The sequence below is a fragment of the Ornithorhynchus anatinus genome, chromosome 10, assembly GCF_004115215.2.
Source record: "Ornithorhynchus anatinus isolate Pmale09 chromosome 10, mOrnAna1.pri.v4, whole genome shotgun sequence".
In the NCBI taxonomy this organism is placed as follows: domain Eukaryota; kingdom Metazoa; phylum Chordata; class Mammalia; order Monotremata; family Ornithorhynchidae; genus Ornithorhynchus; species Ornithorhynchus anatinus.
In genome coordinates, this window is record NC_041737.1 from 32019765 (window position 1) to 32045479 (window position 25715).

At 55.2% G+C, this 25715-nt stretch overlaps 1 protein-coding gene across 2 annotated transcripts; it reads left to right on the forward strand.

The window, feature by feature from the left end:
- The first annotated feature begins 211 nt into the window (after positions 1-211).
- Positions 212-25122, forward strand: STARD7 (StAR related lipid transfer domain containing 7). 2 transcript variants are annotated; one of them, XM_029073411.2, is made up of 8 exons: positions 212-493; positions 15387-15595; positions 16399-16448; positions 18582-18692; positions 18777-18859; positions 19300-19399; positions 21763-21847; positions 22872-25122. In XM_029073411.2, exons 1-8 carry the CDS (start codon positions 270-272, stop codon positions 23054-23056), a joined length of 1047 nt encoding a protein of 348 aa, XP_028929244.1. In that variant the 5' UTR covers positions 212-269; the 3' UTR covers positions 23057-25122. The 2 variants fall into 2 exon arrangements, with proteins under 2 accessions (XP_028929244.1, XP_039769172.1); XM_039913238.1 differs by lacking the exon at positions 212-493 and adding an exon at positions 6974-7208.
- The last annotated feature ends 593 nt before the right edge of the window (positions 25123-25715 follow it).

Sequence of the window (25715 nt, forward strand, 5' to 3'; positions counted from 1 at the left end):
GAGGGCCAATGAGCGAGAGGGGCCGGCGGCGGGGCCCAATCCCCGGCGGCGGCGACGGCGGGGGGCGGGGCCTCGGAGGAGAGGGGGGCGGCGCGCGGGGCGGAGGCCGGAGCGCCAACCGAGGCGGCGGGGGCGGGGGCCGCGGCCGCGGCCGCCCCCGGTGGGCGGAGCCGCCGCGGAGGAGGGAGGAGGAGGAGGAGGAGGAGGAGGAGAAGCGGCCGCCGCCCGCCCGTTCGCCCGTTCGCCCTCCCGCCCCGCCGGGCCGCACCATGTTGTCGTGGCTGCGGAGGCGCCCCCCGTGCGGCCTGTCGTTGGCCCTGCCGCGCCGCGTCCTGGGCTGGCTGGGCCCGGGCCCGGGGGCCGAGCGTCTGCGGCGGGCGGCCCGCGCCCCCCCGACCCCACGGGGCCCGGCCCGGGCCTGGAACCTCATGGCCGCCCTCACCGGCATCTTCCTCTGGGAGGACCAGAGGATTCGCCAGGAGGAGCTGCACAGGTGGGTCGCGCCCCCGCCGCCCGCCCCTCGGCGGGACCGTGGCATCTATCTGTTCACCCCCGGCCCCGTTTGCCCCAGGAGAGCGATAAAAGCGCCGGCGTCGGTGGAGCGCCGACTCCGTGCGGAGCGCCGGCCTACCCCGGCCCTCCCGACGTTCATTCGCTCGTATTTACTGAGCGCTTACTGTGTGCAGAGCACTGTACTGAGCGTTTGGAATGGGCAATTCGGCAACGGAACGGTGCTCTGCGCATAGGAAGCGCTTAACCCGATACCGATATTATTATTATTGTCATCATCCCCGTTTTCCAGACGAGGGAAGCGAGGCCCCCCCGAGAAGTGAAGTGACTGGCCCAAGGTCACGCAGCTGGCGAGCGGCGGAGCCGGGCTGAGAACCCCCGACCTCCGACTCCCAAGCCCGGGCTCTCGCCACTGGGCCACACTGCTTCTCCGAAGGGGAGGCCCGTCCTCCTCTGCCGTCCCTCCGTCCGCTGCCGGCCGACTCCCTCGGCCGAATCCCCCGCGTCGAGGCCGTTGGAAGCGGCGCGGTCGCGGGGGATTCAGTCCATCCTCTTTACTGACCGCCGGCGGCGTGCAGAACGCTGCGCCGAGCACTCGAGTGTGAGAAGGCTTGAGAATGCTGCACTAAGCACTTGCAGTATCCCAACAGAGTCGGTAGACACGTGCCCTGCCCACCACGAGGCTGCAGGGGACCTGGCGCTGATCCCGGCTCTGCCCCTTTCCTCTTGCCGCTTGTGGGCGGGGAAGGTTTACTGTCGTGTCTCCCAAGCTCCCGGTACAGTGCTTCGCACACAGGGAGCGCTCAGTCCGTGCGGTTGACCGCATCGTGATCTCGTGCACGTCCCATCACTTCTCTGTGCCTCAGTTGTAAAATGGGGATTTGATAACCCGCCTTCTTAGACGGTGAGCCCCAGATGGGGCGGGGACCGTCCCACCCGATTAACGTGTAGCCACCCCAGCGCTCAGATTGGCCCTTGAGGGATAGTAGGCGTTGAACAGATACAGTGATAGGTGAGAAGGTTTCCTTTCCTCCGAAAGGTTTGGAAACTCGAAACGAGGACGATACGGATGGATGCGAGTGGAACGGGAAGAGTTCAGGCGAAGGAAGTTGAAGCGGAGATGTCACTCTCTGAGGACACTTGGAAAAAAATTATATGTATATAAAACAGATATATATATAAAGTGTGTAGAGATATATGTGCCAGGGCATTGGGCAGCGAATAATAACCGGTGCGCTATTTTTTAAGGGCTTAATATATGCCAAGCACAAGAGTGTATCAGTCAATCAGCGGTACGGAGTTTGGGAGTGATAGGGGAAATGGAAATGTAGACCAGTGCTGCGGGGACTATCGAGTGCCTTAAGGAAAAAAATTGAAGGGAAATGGGTCGAGGGGGTCTTTTAGGGGAGGTGTGATTTTTAACAGGGCTTTGAAGGTGGGGTGGGTGGTGATCCATCACCTCTGAGCAGGAAGAGAGTTCCAGGCCAGGGGATGGAGGTGGCGAAGGGCGCAATAGTGAGGTACGGTGAGTAGGTCGGTGCCCGAGTGAATGGGTATGAAGGGAGCGGGTTGAGTCGTAGGAGATGAGACAGACAAGATGAGATAGGTCGGAGAGAGCCGACGGAGTCCCTTTAAAGACGATGGTAAGGAGTTTCTGCTCGATGCGGGGATGGATGGGCAACCACTGGAGGTTCTTGAGTGGGGAGATGTGGATTGAACTTTTTTTAAAAGACCGCTCCAAGCAGCAGAGTCAGGTATGGACCAGAGACGGGGGAGACAAGAGGCAGGGAGGTCAGCGAGGAGGCTGCGGTCGTCAGGGTGGGGATAGGATAAGTGCTTGGATTAACGTCGTAGCAGTTTGGATGAAGAGAGAGAGGCAGAGTCTAGGGGTGTTGCGTAGGTAGAACTTAACAGGATTTACCGACAGACTACGTGGGTTGAGTGAGAGCACACGAAACGAGGATCGTTACAGGCGTGAGCAGAAGATGGTGGTGGTGTCCACAGTGATGGGGTGGACAGGGTTTGGACGCTGTCCCGGTCCCACATGGGGCTCACAGTCTAGGTAGGAGGGGAAAAGGTATTTAATCCCCATTTTACAGATGAGGAAACGGAGGCGCAGAGAAGTTAAGTAGTTCGCACGGCAGGCCGGGGGCACAGGTGGGATTAGAATCCCGGTCTGTCCATTCCCAGGCCTGGGCTCTTTCCGCTAGGCCGAGTCTTCGAGTGTACATATACCCTGCACGCTCGTAACAGGTCTTGAATGTAGCTTCTGGGTACAGAGTTGACGGAGAACAGTCAGTTCTGATTCCACTAAAAACTTCTTTCCCGGCTCTAGCACACAGAAAACACTTCAATACTCTTTCTGTTATGCTTCATCTTAACTATATTGCCCATATTGAGGCAAAATTTAGAGATTAGAATATCATTTTTTCCTGCTAGGAGTCGAGTCAGAGTTCTGACTTTCAAGGCCTTGCAGTTAGCTCAGATTGGTGTAGCCTAAACCAGTATTGGCATCGCTAAAATCCGCCCTTTCCTCTCCCTCCAAACCGCTACCGCGTTACTACAGTCCCTCATCCTATCCCGCCTAGATTACCGCATCAGCCTCCTTGCTGACCTCCCAACCTCCTGCCTCTCCCCGCTCCAGTCCACTCTTCACTCCGCTGCCCGGCTCCATCTTTCTACAGAAATGTTCAGGACACGTCACCACCCCCCTTCAGAAATCCCCATTGGTTGCCCGTCCACCTCCGTATCAGACAGAAACTCCTCACCATTGGCTTTCAAGCTGTCCCTCACCTGGCCCCCATCCTACCTCACCTCGCGTCTCTCCTTCTACAACCCAGCCTGCACTTTTCCCTCCTCCGGTGCTACCCTTCTCACTGTATCTCCATCTCACCTGTGTCGCGGCCGACCGACCCCGGCCCACGTCCTGCCTCGGGCCTGGAACGCCCTCCCTCCTCAAATCCACCAGGCAGTTGCTCTCCCCCACCTTCAAAGCCTTACTGAAGGCACATCTCCTCCAAGGGGCCTTCCCCGTCTAAGCCGCACTTTTCCTCATCTCCCACTCCCTGCTGCGTCTCCCTGACTTCCTCCCTTTGCTTTTCCCTCCGTCTCCCAGCCCCACAGCGCTTACGTCTCTATCTGTAATTTTATTTATTTGTATCGATGTCTGTCTCCTCCCCTCTAGACCGTGAACTCGTCATGGGCTGGGATTATCCCTCTTTATTGCTGTATTGTACTTTCTCAAGTGTTGGGTACAGTGCTCTGCACACAGTAAGCGCTTAATGGATACGATCGATGAATTTTTTAACCAGGTGACTGTTTTTAAAACTCCATGAAATGTCTCCACCAATACTAAGCCCAACATTTCAGTTTCTTAGCTCAACCCGTGATGTGGCAGGATGTTCCAGAGGTGTATTTATGAAATATATCACTCGTGTCCAAGTGCCCGCTGTGTGTCAATCAATGCCGTAAGCAGTGGGACAGATACAGATCCCACACGTTGGACGCAGATCCTGTACCCAAGTGGGGCTCGCAAAAATGCTTACTTGGTGCTAGGTATTGGGGGTCGATAGAAGAGAATCGGATTGGACATTGCCCTTAAACCTTACAGGTTTCACAGTCGGGAGGGTGAACGGTCATTGGGAAACAGGGTGGCCTAGTGGATAGAGCACCGGCCTGGATTCGGAAGGACCCGGGTTCTGATCCCAGCTCCACCACTTGTCAGCTGTGCGAATCTGGTCAAGTCACTCTGGTTCCTCTGCACCTCGGGTACGCCCTCTGTTAAACGGAGACGGCGAGCCCCATGTGGGACAGGAAGTGTGTCTAACCCGGTTTACTTAGAGCCACCGCAGCACTTAGTCCAGAACCTGGCACATAGCAAGCGCCTCACAGATACCACGGTTATTATTACTTTTATTATTCTATCGCCCCCGTTTTTCAGGTGAGGAAACCGAGCAACCGGCCCGGGGTCACAGGCAGGCAAGTGGTGGAGTCGGGACTAGAACCCGGATCGCCCGATTCCTTTCCACTAGGCCTCCCTGAGAGTGGTACATTACAGCTTGACATTTCCTTCCGGAAGCCAATCCAGGATTTTAGGAGGGAGTTCTCGTTGGGGGCTGGGGGTGTCCTGTTTTCTGAACTAGATACCGGGGCTGTTACTGTTATGCGTCGTCTTCTGTTTTGTGCTGCCTTAGCTCGGCACCACCCCCGCGTTGCCCAGTGTGGACGCCACGTTGGGAGATGACCCTGAGGGGATAGAATGGGAAGCGGCTGCAGACGGGCCAAGCGAGTCGGTGACTCCTTCTCTAGACAGAAAGATCGGGATTTGGAGTCTCCTTACTGGTCTTAGTTCAGTGCCTGGTATAGGATTTCTCAAGGTCGTCTGAAGTGCTGGGAGTTGGGGGATGGAAGGGAGGGGTGAAGGAGAGAGGAAGAGGGGTCTGGGTCTCCTTACTTTCTCCCAAATGGAAGCTTAATTGGCAAATGATTAGCTATTATTTCCCTTTTTTGAAGGACCGAACTATAGCCTGGCAGTCTCCCAGGAGACCCCTATTATATTCTGAGTTTTCTTTTATAACACTGTTAAATTTTGACGCTCCCGCTTTCGGCCTGCTGATTTTTTTTTTTTTTTTTCGTTTTTCCACGCACACACAGGAGACTTTAAAAAGATGTCATATTCGGTACTTAATTCCTTTTCATCTAAAATATAGCGGCACAGTGGCTTCAAAGGGCTCCATTGCAAAAGTTTGTCATTATTTTTAGGTTGAATGGATTGCTCTGGCGGAAGAGTCACCGTATTTTGCTTTGCGTTTGATCTTCTGTGCGCTTTGAAATAGACCCTACTGGTATATTCAGTTTAGAAAATGTGCCCTCTTTGCCCTTGGCTCTTAGAAGATTGCTCGCGGGGACTTTGATGTCGCGAATCACAGGCGGTTGGCTTTCCAAAGAGCTCTTCTTATTCTTCCTGTCAGTATACTTTGTTTTAGTGCTGGTAAAAACCGCCATTATCGGATGATATCTAAATCAGCCTTGGCCATTCTACACTCTACGGTTCTAACGAGTCTGAACATCCTCTTTCTGGAACGTGCCTAACCCGGGCCTGCGGATCACAAGACGCGCCTTGTGATCCTACTCAAAAGACCCTTAGTTCTACCACCACCACCACCACCGCCACCTTGGACTTGTGTTTCCTTTACCTCTAAGGAGCTCACTGCACCGGGCAGTCTTAATGCCGTTTTCTTCGAGTTGGCAAGGAAACTTGCCAGAGTGCTTGATTTGCCCAGGGATACTCTTGAGAGTCAATATCGGGGCCAGTAATAGAACCCAGGCCTCCGTTTTCTTTCCTTTCTAATAATGGTATTTGTTAAGCCCTTCCTTTGTGCCAGACACTCTACTAAGCCCGGGGCTAGATACGAGTTAACCAGGGTGGATGCAGTTCCTGTCCCACTTAGAGCTCCCAGTCTCAATCCCCATTTTACAGATGAGGTGACGGAGGCACAGAGAAGTGAAGCGACAAGTCCGAGGTCCCCCAGCAGACAGATGGCAGAGCCAGGATTAGAACCCAGGTTCTCTGACTCCCCGGCCTGGGGCTCTTTCCACCAGTCCACCCTACATCTCCTAATGTGCAGGCCTCTTATCCACTGGGGTCCATTGCCTTCCTGCACTCCTGATTCCCTTTTATTGGTGCGTTAGCGTTTCGAAATACGAAGAGCCCAGTGCAAGACTAAGGGAGATTAAAGCGGCGTATTTTGACTGTAACTTCACGACGGTAAGATGAGGAAGGAAATTGAGAAATGCGCAAAAGTGAGTGTTCAGGATTGGAAAGAAAACGGTATCGATTTAGAACTGGCAGATGAAGGAATCAATCTCTTTTTTTTTTGTAGTTCTCCCCCCTCTAAGTAAATGAGCCATTGGCTATGTTAAAGTCCTTCTGGCCTCTGCTGAGCAGGGTACTGAAGCTAAAGAGGCTTTTGTCCTCTCTGGGATAAGAGGCTTCTGTCCCTTTTTTATCTCCCACTGCCCTTGGGTGTTGTGCTGATGAGTATCTATTTTATGATATGCCCAGAGTTGGATAGAGGTGTGGTGGATCCCACACTACCCCAAATCCTGTTTCTCATCAGCCACTCTCCAAGTCCAAGTGGAGTCCAAGTCGGTAACAGTTGGGAGCCGGAGACAACCCGACTAAGGTTCCCCCCCCCCCCCCGCCCCCGTACTTACTGTTGGTGGCCCACGGTGAGATTTCTCCTTCGTGGGCTTCTGAAAACCAGCCTAGGGTTTTGTCCCGGCTTCCGTTTTTTGCCCCGAGGAGCCTCTCGTTCCATCCACCGTTGGTGTAGGAGCCAGCCAACTGAACGTGGAGAGTCGGTTGCTATGCGTTCAGGGCACGGGGCCAGACCCTAGCCTGGGAATCCGCGTAGGCGCCTCTCCGAGGGAGTGGACCTTCGGCCTAGCCCAGCCGAAAGTCACGGAACCCTTTCGGGTGGGCCCGGCTGGGGCGGGGAAGGAGAGAATAGAGACCACGCCGGGGCGTCAGTTGGATCTGGGGGCCCTGGCCGGGCCCGAACCTAACAGCCATAGCAATTTTTCCGAAGATTTGCCCAAGTCGCCCCTGGCACGTGGAAGGAGATGACCAACCCCTCCCTTTCCAGGGCCGTTCCGGGGGAGTCTCTGAACACTTGATATTCGCCCCCCAGACTTAGGTACGTATCTGTAATGTACTGATTTGTATTACCGTCTGTCTCCCCCTCTAGACTCTAAATTCCCGGTGGACGGAGAGCGTGTCTGCCAACCCTGTCGTACCGAACCCTCCCAAGCACTTAGTACAGCGCTCTGCAGACAGTAAGCGCTCGATAAATGCAGTCGATCGGAGGAGGCCCGATTGCCTACGCGGCGCGGTTCCGGATCTGTAGCAACTTGACTCTGCTTGTTCTCCTTTGTTCAGTTTATGTTGGGTTCAGGAAGAAAACCTCGAAGAACTTATAAGGAGTCGTGGGGAGGGCTATGCCGACGCTACTCGAGACTGACTGATGCAGGTTGGCGCCGGCCTCCCCCTGCCCGCCAGCCCCCCAGGTGTGAGAACCTGGGGCTGAATCGAGGCTGTGTGTGAGCTCCTCCTGAGTTCCTCCAGCCTCAGACTCTCGTGCAGTTAGCTCACGTGGTTCCCGGATGCCCCTCTTCAGTCGGCAGGGCCTCAGAGCAGGAATAACACCCCAGGTCACAACCACCCCTCGGGTGGAACCTTTATCGGGTGATGCCCTGCCCCGGGTAAACACCCGGCCACACCAACTTTCCAGCCAGGATTAAGCAATCGGCAGTGGCTGGTTGGTTTTTTTTTTCCTTTTCTTTTTTAATGGTATTTATTAAGCACTCACTCTGTGCCAGGCACCGTACTAAGCGTAGGGGTAGATAACACGTGGCTCAGTGGAAAGAGCACGGGCTTAGGAGTCAGAGGTCATGGGTTCGAATCCCGGCTCCGCCACCCGTCGGCTGTGTGACTTTGGGCAAGTCACTTAACTTCTCGGTGCCTCCGTGAACCTCATCCGTAAAATGAGGATCAAGACACTGAACCTCACGAGGGACAGCCTGATCGCCCTGTATCTACCCCAGCGCCTAGAACGGCGCTCGGCACGTAGTAAGCGCTTCACGAATACCGACATTATTATTATCATTGTAACAAGCTAATCAGGTCGGACACGGTCCCCGTTCCTTTCTTAATCCCCATTTTGCGGATGAGTTGACTGAGGCGCAGAGAAGTGAAGTGACTCGCCCAGCATCCCCCAGCAGACAAGTGGCAGAGCCGGGATTAGAACCCAGGTCCTTCTGACTCCCAGGTCCGTGCTCTCTCCGCTAAGCCACGCCGGGTCTTGGAGGCAGTTCCGCCCCCAGCTTGCGTCAGGTTTTCAGGGCCCTGAGCAGATAACCGAAGAAGTTGTTGAGCTAGGGAGGGGTGGATGTTGCCCACATTAATGAGTGAAGTGCAGCTCATTCAGACGACTCGTCGTCCAAAGAGGACCCCGACAAACTTCGACAGTCCGAAGCATCCTTACGAGATGCCCAAACCGGTGCCGACGTAGTTGCGGATTCCCTACCCCCGGCCCAAGTCTTGGGATCAGAGTAGCGTGCGTGGGTTTTCAAGACCCCGGGGGACTGAGTTCAGAGGGGTGCAGCGTCGCTCAGTAACAGTTTGTCTGCCAAGGGGTGCTGTAAGAAGAAGAATCAGGTGGGACAGATTCTTCGCGGGTGGTGCATCTCGGTTGGGATGGCGGAACGCCCACCGTCCTCGGGGCAGAGTAGTGGAGAGGAAGTTGAGTTTGTCTTTATTGTACTTGTCCAGATGAAGGCACACGGTAAACCACAGTCCTTTTTCACACTCAGGTAACACTTTAGTCCCGATAAAAGGGAAGGAAACCTCCAACCGTCTCTCCCAGTTGGTCACGACACTCTCTTTTGGCCCTTCTTTCCTCGCATCTCCGTTACTCTGTCGGACGCCGTCGGCACCAGACGGTTAGTGTCGCGGGCGGCTGCCAGTTGTGGTTCGTTTTCCCGGTTTACTCGGGGTCGGGGGGCAGCGAGATCTTGGGAACCTAAATAGCGGACCGACTCCGGGTCGTCGTCCCGGATGGGGACATTGGTAGGGGTCCCTCTGAGCACAGCTTTTGGACTGCAGGTGGGTCGCCTCGCTCCAGGGAAGGTTCCGGGCCATTATGAGAGGCATGGGGGCGGTGGTCTCACGAGACATTTCTACCCTTCTTCGCCCTTCCTCCCTCCGCGATTCCAATATCGTCCGAAATCCTTCTCATTTCACCTTCACGCTCGACATGCACTGCGTTCCAAGCCCAATAGCCCCCCGATCTTAACGGGATCTTTTGCAAGTATTACCTGTAGAGATTGGCCGTCTCAGAATGCTCTAGCCGTGGAGACAGTCCATTTGAGCTGCTAACAAGGCACCTCCCGTAGGGAAGAGAAGCCTCCGGGTTTTTATCTTGAGGGCCAAACTGGGCAACAGAAATGTCCCGTTACCTTACTTATTTTAGCCAAAGGGTGATTTGGCGGCGTGTTCAGCTCCACCCGCTTTGTGAAGGCTCTCGGTGTGTGCTGCAGTGGCCTGTGGTTTTTGGGTTGTTTTCTGTGAGCAGCTTGAGCTGTGGTGTTGATCCGCTCTCTCTCTTCTACACAAAAGCCTCATTGACAAAGACTCCTTTCCCGTTGATGGGTTGGGGACTGCGCGTAGGCAACACAATACTGATGAATCCCTTCGCTCCCAACTTGGAGCATCATGTGGTTGCTGGTGCCTCTGTTGCTAAGCGGGTGGAGTTTCCCTGCGAGTAGAAGAGAACACGGGGCAGCGACTTTCCAGGAGGAGGAAGGAGGCTTATGTGAATCCTTCTGCTAAGTCACCCGCCCCCGAGAGTGCTTCCCGATGATTATCAGCCCCCCGCCTCGAGAGACGGGAATGGTGTCCAATTCCCATCTGCGTCTTCGCTCTCAGCGCCTAGGACAGTGCTCCGCACACAGCGAGTGCTTAATCCATGCAGTTACCACTCTCCCAACCAGTTTGCTGCCCTGCGTCTCCGCATCCCCATCCCGTAACACCGGCCCCGTCGTGGAGAGACAGCTCCTCTTCGCCTCGGCCCTACACTTGTCCTTCTCAGTCTGCCTCCGCCTTCTTGCTGTCACGAGACCTGCCGGAGCCGTGTCCCCGGTCACTCTTTCCCAAGGCAGCCTTGCCCTTTCCCGCCCTTGACTGGTGGGGAACAATGAAATGATTGTCCCACGTAGGGCTCACAGTCTTAATCCCCATTTTACTGATGAGGTAACTGAGGCCCAGAAAAGTAAAGCTTCTCACCCGAGGTCACACAGCAGATGTGGCGGAGCCGGGATTAGAATCCAGGTCCTCCTGAGTCCTAGTGCTTGGCCCATAGTGAGTATGCTTAGCAGATTCCTATTATTAATCCTACTCTGAGGATGAGCAAGCACTTCTCCTAGAAGCTTGACTTAAGAGCTGGAATATTTATCTCAACCATATTCCGAAAACCGTCCAAGTTTGGATTATGAGTAACCACCAAATTTCGGCCACAACCCAGGGAGGTCCTTGTAATCAGAGTTTCCACACTGGGGAGAATATTTGAAGCGGCCCCTCTTGGCCTGGTTATATTTCACGCTGAAGGAACCACGGAGTCGTTACCTTCTGTCCAGATGTGAGCGTGCGCATAGAATTCCACTGTCACCCCGACAGCTCGCAGCCTATGTCCGGCTTCATCGGACAGAAGTGAACCGGCTGATCTCAAACCGCTCTCTGTCTCTCTCGTGCGATTTCCTTCCCGCTACACTGAGGGGCCGGTCAGCACAAGGAATTGTCGTACAGTGGAACGACCGAGCAGCGTCCTAGTACACTGGCGTGGAGAAGTGAAGCGACTTGCCCACAGTCACGCAGCAGGCCAGCGGCCGTGTCAGGATTAGAACCTAAGTCTTCTGACTTCCAGGTCTGGGCTCTTTCCAGGGTAGGCCGTGGGTCTGAGGGTATGGATTGCTCACATTTCTTGTTCTCCCGGCCCCGTCGGCATGGAATTAGAGGAAGAGTGGCCCGAAACCCAGTGTAAGTCAGAATCCTCTTCGCGGAAGTGAAAGCCTCGGGAGAGGCTGCCGGGTTTCCCGGGAAGAGTGCGGGAGCGGGAGTCAGCCCCTCCATCGGCCATCAGCCTCATCTCTAAAAGCCTGCCCCCTTCCAATCCGAAAAGCGTGAGCTTCCCTGCCTGATGGAGCCTGGGACGAAGCTGACCGTCTGGGTGTCTGTCCCCTGGCTTGGCAAATAGTCAGGGCTTAATAAATGCCAGAAATAATAAGAGCTTGCTTGGGAGAGGAAAGGCCAATGAGCCCTCCCCTTTTCATCTAAATTAATTATCAGGTATGTGAAGTTTATTTTCTCTTTGCCAAGAGCCTCTCCAAAGATGGTTCCTTGACATCATGAATGGAGCTTTGTCATCAGTCAGTAGCATTGATTCAGATGAGTACTGCCGGCCTTAATATCTTAGACTTTTCATTTTCTCTTTGTAGAAGCAGCGGCCTTGGGCAAGAAGTTGCAGTTTTTTTCAAAACCTGGCAACTGACGACTGGTTCGGAAACGCCTATATACTGTGTTTTCTTTAGTCTTCAAAGTGTATTTAGCATCCACTGAGGGTAGAAGTGTGAACTCCTGGCTTCCGCCCTCTAGGAGTTTACAGACGTCTGCACTGTTTTTCCACAGTTTGCGATTAGTCCTTCGTTTTCATTTTTCAGCGATGACCTTAGACCGCATTCACTGCTTTCTTCCACGGAGGTGCAGTTGGAAAGCAGCTTGGTTAGTTGACGGAGGGCAGAGCTGGGTGGCTGGAGACCCGGGTTGACTTTTGGAACTCCAGCCAGCCTTCCAGGTGATTGTTGGAAAGTCACTTAAATTCTCTCCGGGCCTCCACTTCCACATCTGTAAAGCAGGAATAAGATGGTAGGGCCCCGGTGGGCTAGGGACTGTAGGTATCGCGTCCTCGAATCTACCGCAGTACTTAGCACATAGCACGCACTAAAAAAATAAAACTATCTGATTGTTCGGGAAGATATCCATGAAGGTTGCACAGTGTTCACATACCTACTCACTGACGTAGTCCCGCGCTCCTCATTGTCTTTGGACTGTGAGGTGGTCCTCTGCATGAGCTCCCCAAAGTCTTTCTCTCACACTGTCCTTCGCCCGTACGTTGATTTAATTTTATTTATTTATTTTAGTTTTCTTGTTGTGTTTCTCTCCCTCCCTCTCTCTCTCTCTCTCTCTCTCTTCCATCTCCCCCTCTAGGTTGTAAGGTTGTTGAGGGCAGGGAACGTTGTCTATCAATTCTCTTGTGTTGTACTCTCCCAAGTGCTTTGAACATTAGTGCTCTGAATTATGTAAGCACTCAACAAATACCACTGATGATGGGGTCCATCGCCGGCCCCTCTCCCCTTTTATTCTTAGAGTGCGAGTCCCTTGGAGGGCCAGCTACCCTATCTGATCCTCAGCCATGAATTCTCTCCCCGTGTATTTGAGTGCTTACTGTGTGCAGAGGAGAGTACAACACAACAGAGTTGGTGGACACATTCCCGGCCCACGGTGAGCTTACACTGTAGAAGGACTACCTTTCTCTAACTCCATTCTGCCCTTAAGTCGTATTTTACATGTGGGGTACAGGCCCAGGTATGTAGAAGCGGGGGGAATGGGGGAATTGGGTTGGCAGTGTGGCCTAGTGGATAGAACATAGGCCTGGGAGTCAGAAGGACCGGGGTTCTAATCCCAGCTCTGCCACTTGTCTGCTGTGGGACCTTGGGCAGGACACTTCACTTCTGCGCCCCAGTTACCTCGTCTGTAAAATGGGAATTAAGACTGTGAGCCCCACGTGAGACAGGAATTGTGTCCAACCCGATTTGCTTGCGTCTGTCCCAGCGCCTCGTAGAGCGCTTGGCAAATAGTAAGGGCTTAAGAAATACCGTGATTGCCGTTATTGTTTCTGGGAAATGAGAAGTTAGTCGGGGTGAACGTCCTGGCGGAGCTTCCTGGAGCGGATAGGGTTTCGAAGATGGGGAGAGAGATGAAGGAGGGCTTGAGCAAGAGGTAGACGACGAGGGCATAAGATGGAGGTACCCTAGGTGGGTCGGTATTTAAAGGAGTGCGGTGTTTGGCGGCCGAGTTGTAGTCTGAGGGGAGTAAGGTCACGTTGTGGGTGGGGAGGAGTAGTGGGGAAGCTGACGGAATGCCTTCTAAAGGTAAGGGGTTTTTTCTTGATGCCGAGATGACCCGATTCTTCCCCTCCTCTCTGGCTGCTTCCTTCTCAGTCTCTTCCGCTAACTCTTCCTTCACTTCTCAGCCTCAACAGTGGGACTCCCTTAAGGCTCCGTTCCTTCTCGTCTCACTCAACACCCGCTCCCTGTGAGAGGCTACCAGACTCTCGTGTCCTTTGCGAATTCCTCTTGTCTGCGAGTTAAGTGCCTGCAGCTCGGTTTGTGTAAAACCGAACCCTTCATCGGTCCTCTTCCAAATCCTCCCCTCCCGTGAACTTTCCCATCGTAGCCGACGGTGTCACTATCCTCCCAGTCTCTGAGGCCCCCGACTGTGGCATTTTAACCTTAACTCCTCCCTATCTTTTTTTCATCCCTCCATTAAATCTGCCCAAAATCTTGCTGGTTTTTTTCCTGCACAACATTTCCAGGATCCGCCTCTTCCTCTCTGTCCAAACGGCCACAAGGCCGTTGTCATAGCCTCACTCATCCTTCTCACAAACCTCCCTCTCTCCAACTTCTCCCCTCTCCAGTCCCTACTTTACGCTGCCGCTCAGATTTTTTTTCTGTGGTATTAGGCGCTTACTATGTGCCAAGCGCTAAGTGCTGAACTAACTACAGGATAATCGGTTGGCCACGGTCCCCGTCCCACGTGGGACTCACAGTCTTATTCTCCATTTTACAGAGGAGGTAACCGAGGCACAGAGAAGTGAAGCGACTCGCCCATGGTCACACAGCAGACGAGTGGCGGAGCCGGTTTTAGAACCCAAGTCCTTCTGACTCTCAGGCTTATCCGCCAGACCACACTGCTTCCCAGCTTCCTCGGCTTCGTTTCTCAAATGCCATCCTGCACACATCTCCCCCTCTCTGAAAAACCCTCGGTGGTTACCTTTCTCCTCTCCTCATCAAGCCGAAAATTCTGACCGTTGGTTTTAAGGCCCTCGATCAGCTCTCTCTCTCTCTCTCTCTCTCACTTGTCCATTCTCTTCTCCCGCTACACGTCTCTCTGCTCTCCTTATGCCTCTCAAGCCTACCTGCCCGCCGTGCTTTGTTTTCATCTTTCCCTTCCCCGACCTTCTGCTCGCGCTCTCCTCCTTGCTCTGGAGCTCTCTCCCCCTTTAGACTACACCTTTCTCCCTCTTCAAAACTCGTGTGAAGCCATATCTCCTCTGGGAAGCCTGCCCCAACTAAATTTCACACTTCTGCCCTCCAATGCTACTTGCCGTACTCAGCTCTCGCGCTTCTGCGCGTGACAGCTTACTCTCCCGTTTCCGCACCGGCTCCTACTTAGCCGCTTCGTTTTCTTAAGCGCTTACTGTGCCAGGCACCGTGTTCATTCATGCAGTCGTATTTATTGAGCGCTTTCTGCGTGCAGGGCCTGCACTAAGCGCTTGGGAGAGTACAGGATAACAACAGACACATTCCCTGCCCACAGTGAGCTTACGGCGTGGAGGACGACCTTACGGTTTGGAGGGCTTAGAGTCTAGAGGACTGTACAGGCTGTACGAAGCGTAGATCTGAAATGATGATCAGGTTGGGCACAGTCCATGGCCGTTATGGGACTCAACGTCTCGATCCCCGTTTTCCAGATGAGGTAACCGAGGCACAGAGAAGTCAACTGACTCGTCCGAGGTCACACAGCAGACAGGTGGCCGAGGCGGGATTAGGACCCAGATCCCTCTGACCCCCCCCAGACCCGTTCTCGGTCCACTGAGCCGCGCTGCTCTTCTGCTGCCTAATTCCAGCTTCTGCTACTCTGCGCTGGGCATTTGTGTGCTTTCTGCCTTGGTATTCCTCTCCTTAAAACAGCCCGGTGAGGAATGGGAAACGGCATGTCCGGGAAGCCTTCCCCCTCTTTCTGTGTCCTGTTTTGTTTGGTCTTGTTCAGCTTCTCCTCTGAAACCTCCTCAGAACATGATGTTAAGCGCTCTGTTCCTCGCCTAACTGCCTCCCTCCAAGGCGTTAGAAGCTTTTCGCCGGAGGTTTTTAAAGGGAAACTCTTCTTTTTAGCCACTCACTTGCCCAGGAGTAAAACGGCCGGCTTTGACCGGCGTAGTGAGTTCCCTGTTTCGTGGATGCTCGCTCTTTCATTTCCTCAGGTCTATTGGCGAGATGAGCCGGATGGAAGAAATGTGCGGCGTGTTCCAGAGCGGCGGAGGAGAGTGCCGTGCCCCGCAGATGAAAGTTCCAGCCGAAGGAAAGGCGGACGCAGCCAGCAAGGAGCAGCCGTGGGAAATGGTGATGGATAAGAAACACTTCAAACTCTGGAGGCGACCGATTCCTGGGACACAGCTGTACCAGTATAGAGGTCAGTCCCCGGTTTCCCGCCTCACGGATTGATCCCGCTAGATCCCAAGCTCTTTGAGAGCGGGGATCGTGTCCGCTTCCTCGGCCGTGCTCTCCCAGGCACTGAGTAGAGTGCTCTGCGCCCAGTAAAACGGTGTGGCCTAGTGGAAAGAGCACTGGCCTGGGGGGCAGAGGACCTGAGTTCTAATCCCGGACCTCCCGTTTGCCTGCTGGGTGACCTTGGGCGAGTCACCTCACTTCTTTGGGCCTCAGTTTCCTCCACTCTAAAATGGGGATTCCGTATCTGTTCTCCCTCCTACTTGGACCGTGTCTTCCGTGTGAGACAGGAACCGTGTCCGGTCTGTCTGTCCTCTACCCACCCCAGTGCTTAGAATAGTGCTTGGCACGCAGTAAGCACTGAAGTGCCATTTAAAAAAAATAAAGCGCTCAATAAGTACCACTGATCATAGAAATGCTGTATTGTCCAATCTCGTGGATTGTGAAGAACGAACGCCACTAATTATACTTCTGACCGGGCTGATGAAGTTCAAGTGACTGTATGGTGGCAGGAAATGCTGGTTCATTTCCACTTGCCGTGACCGGGAAGAAAGCCAGAATGGAATGGGAGGCCGAAGATCTCGGCGTCACCAACGCTTAGCTGATTCTGGCTGGGGGAAAGTACTGTCCGTGTAGGTAGAGTGGGCGGGCCTGGGACGGGTTCCAGTGAGCCCGTCGAGGGATTCAGCCTAGAAGACGTGATTATTGACCCTTACCCAGCACAGGGTGGTCTTGGCAAACGTCTCATCCTCGCTGCTTTTTTTCTAGTTTTTGGGACGTACACAGACGTGACCCCCCGGCAGTTCTTCAATGTTCAGGTGAGCGATGGTCTTTTCCTCGAGGTGGGAAAGCAGATGGTTTCCCGGGGCAGAAGTATCTTCTGCCCGTGTGGGGTCGGTCGGGGGGAAGGGAAGAGGCAGGTGATATCGCCAGCCAACAGGTCGGATAGAGTGAGCCCATATCCGCAGCTCGGTTTGTTGTCTACGTAGAATCATCAAGCCACCTGCCGCGTCGTGGTGCTCCCTGAGCCCCTCCAAATACCACATGGGGCCGGTAGCTTTTGTGCCCTCCGTACTCTTGTCGCACAGCTGTCAGCTTTCCACTCGGTTGTCGACCGGAGTCGTCCTTCAGGGGCGATGGATGATCATCACCTCTGAGACTTTAGGACCGAGATGCTGCCCAGAGGACTGGATTCTGGTGCCCTGGCTTTGTGAAGGGCCAGTCGCACTCTTGTTTCCCTGCCAGTCAAGTACCCGCTGGGCCACGGAGGGCATCGAGCAAGTAGGCGGGCCCCGTGCCCTCAGCGCGGTGCCGATGCTGTGCTGAGGCGCTGTGACCCTGGTAGCGTGTGCCGTCTTCGCCACACCCACGTGAGCCACTTTTCTGGATTTCCAGATTTTCAGGGCTGTGCACCTCACAGATGGCCCCAGCCGGGCAATTTCTGGTCCTCCTGTCAGAGGCGGTCACCACTGATCGCACGGCCGCGGCATTCATTCGTTCAGTCGAGCACTGTGGGCAAAACACCATACTGAGTGCATGGGAGAGTACAGAAAAACAATAAACAGACACATTCCCTGCCCACAGCGAGCTCACAGTCTAGGGGGTTTAGTCATCTGAGGGTCTTGTGTGGGTGGACACGTGGTAAGAAGATACTAAAGGCAAAAAAGCGAGGAGCAGAGCAGATGCTCACCCTCATGGGAGGCTAAAAAAGGTGTCCGGCCAAAGACTCTGGCCTGCAACCTTGCTCTCTTCCTGTGAGATCTTGCTTCAAAACGCTCGCAGTTGTAACTCTCTTTCCCTAACATCTCAACTTAACGGGCACCCAGGTAGCCCCGGACCTCATGAGATTGGCTCCCGGAAGGGGTGGGAAGGTGGGGGACCGCTAGTCCCCCAGGCCATCTGGAACCACGAGATACGGAACCGAGATTGTAGCTGTAGTTTTTGCCCATCACCAGCAAGGCGTAGCTCCCCAGGTTGACCCCAGAACCTATCGGGGCTCCTCTCCCCTGATCTGGGGCCAGGCCAGCGGGGCTTTTTGCTCCTGTCCCAGGGCTCTATGGGTGGGGAGTCAGAAGCCCATCTTGTCCCTGGCCCAGTCTGTCCCTGGTGGCTCCACAGGCCACCCTGGGTCCAGTTTAGGGAGCAGAGTCACCATCCCCTTGACTTGGGCCTTTCCCGTGGTCCGTGGTGGCCAGTAGCAGGAGGTGGGCACTCTCTCCTCTTCCTTCTACCTCTGTTCCTCTTGTGCTGACCTTCCCCAAATTCGCCGCCTGTCTGCTGTGTCGCCTCGGGCGAGTCACTTCACTTCTCTGTGCCTCACCTGTAAAATGGGGATTAAGACTGCGAGCCCCATGTGGGACACGGACTGTGTCCAACCTGATTAGCTTGTAGCTACCGCAGTATCTGGCGCATTGTAAGCACTTAAATTCCATTTTTTTTAAAAAGGTAATAAAGACTTCACTCGCCTCAGTCCATCCCTGACCCGGCAGTCTGGTAGGGGCTCCTCTGGTCCTCAGATCTCCGGCCTGGCCCCAACCCATCCCTCAAGTTAAGCGGAGTCTCTCGGAGTAAGCCGGGAGCTCCTCTCCCCGCTGCGGGGCTCTGGGTTCCAAGACTCTCTGTGCCCCGCTGGCTGGGACTCTTTTATACCTCCCTTCCCTCCCCCCTCCAGTCCTGGGCGGATGAGTCGAAGGCTTTTCTCTCCTGCGAAGACCTGGGGTTGGCTCAGAACTCTTCGGGATCTCCCTCCGGAGGGCGGGAAAGTGGTTGTCACCCCCTTGAAGCCCCACCTTAATTTTGCGGCCGCTCTCAAAATTGTTCAAGGGTTCTAATGAGAAGGAAGAGAGTAACAGTTCCGTTCCCATTTTCGGTGGTTTGGCCTTTCAGTCCCGGACCACCAGCTTACTGAGTTTTCTTCGACTTCCTCAGAACTCTTTTTGTTCTCTTCCCAGCTGGACACCGAGTATAGGAAGAAGTGGGATGCCCTGGTCATCAAACTGGAAGTGATCGAGAGGGACGTGGTTAGCGGATCAGAGGTTCTGCACTGGGTAACTCACTTCCCTGTGAGTACTTGCCCCCCTTCCCTTGGACTGGTTTTCTCTAGCCGGTCTGACCGGAAACCTAACCGTGCCGTTCCTGTCCTTCAGTACCCCATGTACTCCCGGGATTACGTGTATGTCCGGCGTTACAGCGTGGATCACGAAAACAATCTGATGGTGCTGGTGTCCCGGTGAGTGGGATTCCGGTCGTACCTGGGAGTGGTTGTGGGGTCGAGCTAGAGGGGAGCCTGGAAGCGGACTCGAGTTCTCCTTTTCATGCCTTAAGGCGTCTGCCGGAATCCTGTGCCGCTCTTTTGAAGCCACCTTCCCCGGTGGAGCGTCGGGGCGGCCTGAGGGGACTGTGGGCGAAGGGGCATTCTAGTCATACTTGGGAGCCCCTGGCGTGACCGAGGCAGAGCTTTGCGAAATTTGGGATCCCGATGTCCAGCTTGTGCCGCACCGTGAGTCCGTTGGACTAATAAGTATCACCAGGATGCCACTTGTGGATGCAGACTCTGGGCTCACGCCCGTGACCCGGAGACATTCCTCCCCAGGGAGATTCTTTATGTGTGGGTGTTGATTCCCCCCCCCCCCCCCGTCCTCTAAGCCTCCTTTCCTTTGTCTTTGCCAGGGCAGTGGAGCACCCCGGGGTGCCAGAATCTCCGGAGTTCGTGCGAGTCCGGTCTTATGAGTCCCAGATGGTCATTCGCCCCCATAAATCATTTGATGAAGTGAGTTCTCCCTCGTCTTCCAAGGCTTTCTGCGTGGCAGGACGCCCAGCCTCACCTGGGTGTCGAATGAGCCGGGGGCTGCTGGTGGAGGGAGCCCAGGACGCAGCGTGCGTTCGGCCAGATCCAGTCGGTTCTCCCCGCTTGGCCTCTCCCAGATCCGCTCCTTCCCCTCCACCCAAAATGCCACCCCCGTTTCCCCTCCAACTCCCCCCGCCACCCCGAACACCCTCCTCTTCCCTCCCCCAGCCGTAGTTCGCTCTGTGGTCATGTTTCACGTCACCGATTGGCTGTCGAACCAGCTGTCCAGCCTCTGCGCTCTACATGCTGCTCTACAAATGCTCTACAAATCCAAACCCTCCACTGGCTTCCTTGGTCTCTCCTCTTCAAATAAAAATTCCTCACCATGGGCTTCAAGACTCTCATCAACTTACCCCACCTTATCTCTACTCCCTTCACCTGCTGTTCCTCAACTCGCCGTCTCTGCTCCTCCCAAGCGAACCTTCTAGCTGTATACTTCATTGTCATTTCTTCTGCCCCCGTCCTTTCTCTCACTCTGGCTTGGAACTCCCTCCCCACGAATCTAATAGAACCTCCCTCTTTCCAACGTTCAAAGCCCTCCTAACATCCCACCTCGTCCAACAGGCCTTCCGTGATTAGTCTAACCCATATCAGTGGTACCTCTTGAGCACTCACCGTAATAATTGCTTGGGAGGGTTCAGTAAGGCAGAATTGGTGGACGCCTTCCGTGCCCACAGTGGGCTTCCGGTCCAGAGAGCGCGGGAGACGGACGTTGATATAAAAAACGGGTTTTATAATTTATAGTATAAACCCACCGGCTGATTCGAGCTCTTAGGAACGTATTTATACCCGTCCTCAGTACTCATTCGTATGTGTTCATTACTCAAGCTTTGAATACTTTTTAGCTGTCTCCCTTGTTCGAGTGGAGGCTCCCTGCGGGCAGGGAATGTGTCACTTGTTGACTCTCAACTTCCCAGGAGCCTAAGACTTGTGGTAAATGCTGCTGTTACTATCATCTCTGATGCCTTGGAGCAGTTGCGCAGAAATGCCCCTCCCTCTCTAAAGTTCCTCGCTAAGGGCTGAGACACAGGCCTCTCCACCTCCCTGTCACCTTTTACTCAGCATCTAAGAACAAACAGTCTTTGAAAAAGAGTTTCTCCGTTGTTCGGGGATAATCGCTAGCTGCCATTTGGCGTGTGATGTCTTTTATCTTCCCGGCGCCAAACGCCTCATTCCTCTTGTGGGTCTCAAAGGGTAGCAGTCTCTCCCTCACACCCCCACAACTCTCCCGATTATGTGAGACTACGGAGAACTTTCTTGCGTCTCGCTCACGGGGCTCTGGTTGATTGACCCCCTCAGAATCGTCACAGTTCTTCCCTGTTGAAGAGAAACTTTCAGATTTCTTTTTTAGTGGTATCTGTTAAGTGCGTACTATGCTCCAGGCGTCTGTGCTCTGCTCTGGGGTAGATAACAAGCTAATCAGGGTGGAAACAGTCCATGTCCCTCTTGGGGCTCGGAGTCTTAATCCCCATCTTGCAGGTGAGGGAACTGAGGCAAAGAGAAGTGAAGTGACCAGCCTGAGGTCACACAGCAGTTAAGTGGTAGAGCTGGGATTAGAACCCAGGTCCTTCTGACTCCCAGACCCGTCATGTATCCACTAGGCCATGCTGCTCTCAGAAGTTCTGATTCTACATTTCGCGGGACCTCCTCGTCGTCTGTTCCCTTGAAATAAAGTGGAAGAAAATGCTAAGAACTGTGGGGCAAAACCACAAATCCGGGAACCCAGTCCAGTGCTCAATAAATGCTGAATCGCCTGAGTGTTTTTTACGCAAGGGCGGTTTGCCCCGCATATTACTGGGTGTTTTTCTGGCTGCAGGAACTACTCTGCTCCCTTATTAGACTTCCGAGTCCCTTCTTTTCCTGCTCTTCCCCTCCCGCACTTGCCCGTTGAAGTGGAACTGAAGAGCATCTCTAAAGTTCTGGGTTCCTTAAGGAAGACCATTCTAAATATCCAAGGTGCAACTCGGGGACTTAAGAATTGGGTAGGGAAGGTGGGCGAGGGAGGAGACTGGGCTTCCCGGGTGTAGTTAAAGGGATGCCCAAACTGGAGGATTAGAGAAACTTGGAACTAGAGGGCTCCTCCTGGAATCAGGAGGGAATCCGCACCGGGAGAGGATGATGCCGTCAGGGGCGGAATTTTATCTCCCGTCCGGAGTTAGCAGCATCCGCCGACGGGAGCGAGAGGGTCCAAGCGCTCTCCAGAACGGAACCTTGGGGGCCTCTTGGTAGGAAGGAGACGGTGAGAATGACCGAGGCTTCTCCCCTTCCCTATTTCACTTTTTCAGAACGGTTTCGATTACTTGCTGACATACAGCGACAACCCCCAGACTGTGTTTCCCCGGTACTGCGTCAGCTGGATGGTCTCCAGCGGTGAGTTGGGGAAGTCGGGAAGGGAATCCAAGGCAGACGGAACTGTCTCTTGCTCACGTCCGGCTCCTGCCCCGGAGCAGCGGTTACATCCTGGACTGGGAGGAACGGGCTCGACAGGGCCCGGGACGTAAGAACTGAGTCTGAGGTCGCCTCTCCTCGATAACGGCGCCGGGCAGGGGAGGGGACCTTGGAAAGGTGGGGAGGGCGGAGACATTTTGAGGGTCAGTCGGGAGCTACGGTACGTGTTTTCTTTGAAATCGGCAGGGGCGGCTGCGAAACCATGCCCGTAGGCCTGTCGGTTGGGCGGTGGTGAGGGAAACGAGGCCCGGTGACAAGAAGTTGAGCTTCCAGGGTCTCTGGAGCTCCTGGGGGAGCAGTTGGTCACCGTGGAGATCTGAGCCCTGTTGACGCGCGCAGGCTGGTTGTGGAGGTGCTGGAGCATCGTCAAGGATGGTACCACCTTGGGCAAGTCACTTCACTTCTCTGTGCCTCAGTTACCTCGTCTCTAAAATGGGGATTAAAACCGTGAGCCCCGCGTGGGACAACCCGATCACCCTGTATTCAGTGCTTAGAACACAGTAAGCGCCTAACGAATGCCATCATTATGATTATATAACTGCTTTCCTGCCCTTACCAGGCAGCTCCGGATGAGGGGGGAAAGGAAAGGAGAAGAGGGCAAGGGAGAAGACGCAATTTTTCCAGTTGGCGGTTATCGTCTTTGCCAAGCGCTTACCGTGTGCCAGGCATTGCACTGAGTGCTGGGTTGGACACAGTCCCTGTCGCGTGTGGGGCTCACAGTCTCCCTCCCCATTTTGCAGATGAGGTAACTGAGGCCCAATGAAGTGACTTGCCCAGGGTCGCAGAGCCGGGATTAGAATCCACGCCCTTCTGACTCCCGGGCCCGGGCTCTAGCCACGTCCGCCGCGCCGCCCCCCCCGGGCCCTTGGCGGTGGATGAGAGCGACGGCCTCTCTCCCCGGTGGCAAGTCTCTGACGGGAGCCTGAGGCTCCCCTTCTCTCAACAGGTATGCCAGATTTCCTGGAGAAGCTGCACACGGCCACTCTGAAAGCCAAGAACATGGAGATCAAAGTCAAGGACTACATCTCGGCCAAGCCCCTGGAAGCTGGCAGTGAGGCCAAGGCGGGGGCCGTGACCCCCGAGCGCAAGAGCGAAGGCTCCCGTGGCCCCGCCCGCATTGAATACGCCTGAGAGAGGAGGCATTTCCGGCCGGCGCCGTAGACTCGGATGAGCCGTGTGCCCGGTGAGAGCCCAGCGGCCCTCGCCCAGCAGCCCAGCGACCGGAACCTCCGTCATCTGTACCAGGCTTTACCTTGTGCCGTCTCCTCGTCCCCGACACTCACGCACCCGTCCGTCCGCTCGCCGCCCCGCCGTCCCTTCCAGCCCCTCCCCCTCCGAGTACGCGAGGCTGTTAGATTCAGGAAAGCTGGCCCGTCCCCAGACAGGAAGGAGGCCCGTGTCTCCACGTGCAGCATTGGGTGCCTCACTGAGCTGCCCAAGGGCAAGCCTCCCCAGACAGGAAGGAGGCCCGTGTCTCCACGTGCAGCATTGGGTGCCTCACTGAGCTGCCCTAGGACAAGCCTCTTCGCTCCGCAAGAACGGAAACCCTTTTTTCCCTGTTCGAGCTCTTTCCCCAGTGGTTTTTTTCCTTCGCCCTGACTCCCGGAGGCCCCACACAGCAGCACTGCCCTATTCCACACCGGGCACGGTGCGGGGGGGTCTCACCAGGGAGGGGAAGGATGGCTCGTGGCGACCGATCTTTGAGGATGTTGACCGCGTGTTGGTTTTCCCCTGTGGCCCAAGTGCCTTCTCTTCCCTTCACTCCGTGCGTGTGCACGAATGTGCGTGGATGCAGAGTTTGCGGTCAGCCACGGAGGGGCCGGACCCCCCCAATCCCCATCGTGCCCCGCTCTTCCCATCTGGTCCGGCGCCCGGTTTGGCCGGTAGAACACGGCCCGATCTCCACCCGGGGAGCCGCGAAGGAAAACCCCTGGAAACCTAGCCTGCTGCCTCAACCGGTGTGCTGACGGCCGGATGGGTCGTGGGGGGAGGAGAGCCGCTTGAAATTTTGCATTAAACTTTTTTTTTTTAATTTTCTATTTTAATTTCTGGGCGGGGAGGGGGGAATAGGGAAGCCCAATGATTGCTGCTAGCTTTGCAGGTCCTCTGTAATCCCAATGCCAAGAAAATCCTTCCCGCTTTGTGTCTGAAGCGTCCCGATGTTTGCGTAGCTCCTGCCCGTGGGGTGAGCCTAGGTGTGATGACCTAGGGGACCGACTGGGCCCCCGGGCCCCTATTAGCTTGTGAATTACCCGCCGCCCGAGGGGGTCAATCCTGAGACCTGGGCAACCCCTCCCTCCTTAGAGCGTCAGAAGACCAGACCGGCCGGAGGGTGGGGAAAGCTGACCCGCCCAGGAGCAAATTAGCCGTCCGATAGCGGCTGAGATGCGGGAGTTCACCCTCCGCGTTCCTAGTCTCAGATTGACCCGTATCCCCTTCCGAAGCCAGCGGAGGAGGAAGCCGGAAAGGGACCCTCCCCGCCGGCCCCGGCCCCCGCCCACCCGACGTCCCAGGGCTGTCCCTGCTCGGCGCGTTGGAACTGACCGCGCCTCTGACTCGGTTTACCCCAGCTAGACCCGCCTCGTTCCGACCGGTTACGTTCGCCAGAGGGGCAGATACCAAAGGCTCAAGTCGGAGAGTCCCATCTGGGTTTGGGATGGCCGCGCTGCCGGCGATGGGACGGATGAATTAACAGCAAGTCAGATGGGTTCTCCAGTGAGGCGGGGGCCCACCCCGCCCGTCTTTCCCTTTGCGACACCCTTTTCCGGCTTCAGTCCCGTGCCAAGGAAATGCCCGACCCCCGCTTCCTTTCCAGCCCTCCACCGTGTGGATCGTTCCCGGGACAGATGATGCATCACGGCCGGACCCACGGGCGCACGGTGCAGCCTGGACTCCCGCCCCCTGCCCCGCCACCTCTCCCCGTTCCCCGGGGTCCAGCCGAGTCCCGGGACTGGCCGCTGGGGTCCGGCGGTAGCCGGTACCTGCGAGTGACGTGGCGTGGGTGAGAACGGATTCCCGTCCAAGAGGGCTGTGCTGTTGGAGACGCTCGGTGCTCTGCCCTGCTTCAGTTCTCTGGATGCTTGGCCTGGGCTCGCATTAGCGTAGCTGTTCCTGGAATTGTAACAATTTCACTAATGACTGTGGCTTTTTTTTTTTTAAATCAAATGTGTGAATAAATTTACAGATTGGTACAAAAAGGAGTCTGCCCTTGGACTGGTGGTCATCAGCGCATTGAATCTTCTTAGGGAGCTGCCCGGCCCCCCCCCGATCCCGTCCCTCTCTGTCCTCAGCCCGGAGGAATTTCTGCAGGTGTGGAAGCAAGCCAATCCGGCGTTCCCTAAGCTTCATCGATGCAAAAGCCCTTTGAAGCAGCACGGTCTAGTGGATAGAGCTTGGGCCTGGGAGTCGGAAGGATCTGGGTTCTGATTCCGGTTCTGCCAGGTGTCTTCTGTGCGACCTTGGGCAAGCTACCTTCTCTGGGCTTCCGTTACCTCCTCTGTAAAATGGGGATTAAGAGCGGGGAATTGTGGGGAATTCCCATGGGGAATAGGGACTGTGTCCAACCTGATTAGCTTGTATCTACCCCAGCGCTTAGAACATAGTAAGCGCTTACCAAATGCCATTGCTATTGTTCGTGGGGCCCAGTTACCTACAGTCCCAGACTGACCAGTCTAACAGTAGGGAATCTTTCTTGTGCCGGTACCAGCCTAGAGGCACCTTGAGGGAAGGCTCAGTGAAGAGGAGAAAAAGTGCCAGAGGAAGGCGGGAGCTTGTGGGTTGCAGATGACAA

Excerpts from the sequence above, each read along its gene's own strand:
- STARD7 (XM_029073411.2), top strand. The coding sequence starts at position 270 with ATGTTGTCGTGGCTGCGGAGGCGCCCCCCGTGCGGCCTGTCGTTGGCC. Across the intron at positions 494-15,386 it reads CGCCAGGAGGAGCTGCACAG|GTCTATTGGCGAGATGAGCC; the intron begins GTGGGTCGCGCC and ends TCATTTCCTCAG. Across the intron at positions 19,400-21,762 it reads CCCATAAATCATTTGATGAA|AACGGTTTCGATTACTTGCT; the intron begins GTGAGTTCTCCC and ends TCACTTTTTCAG.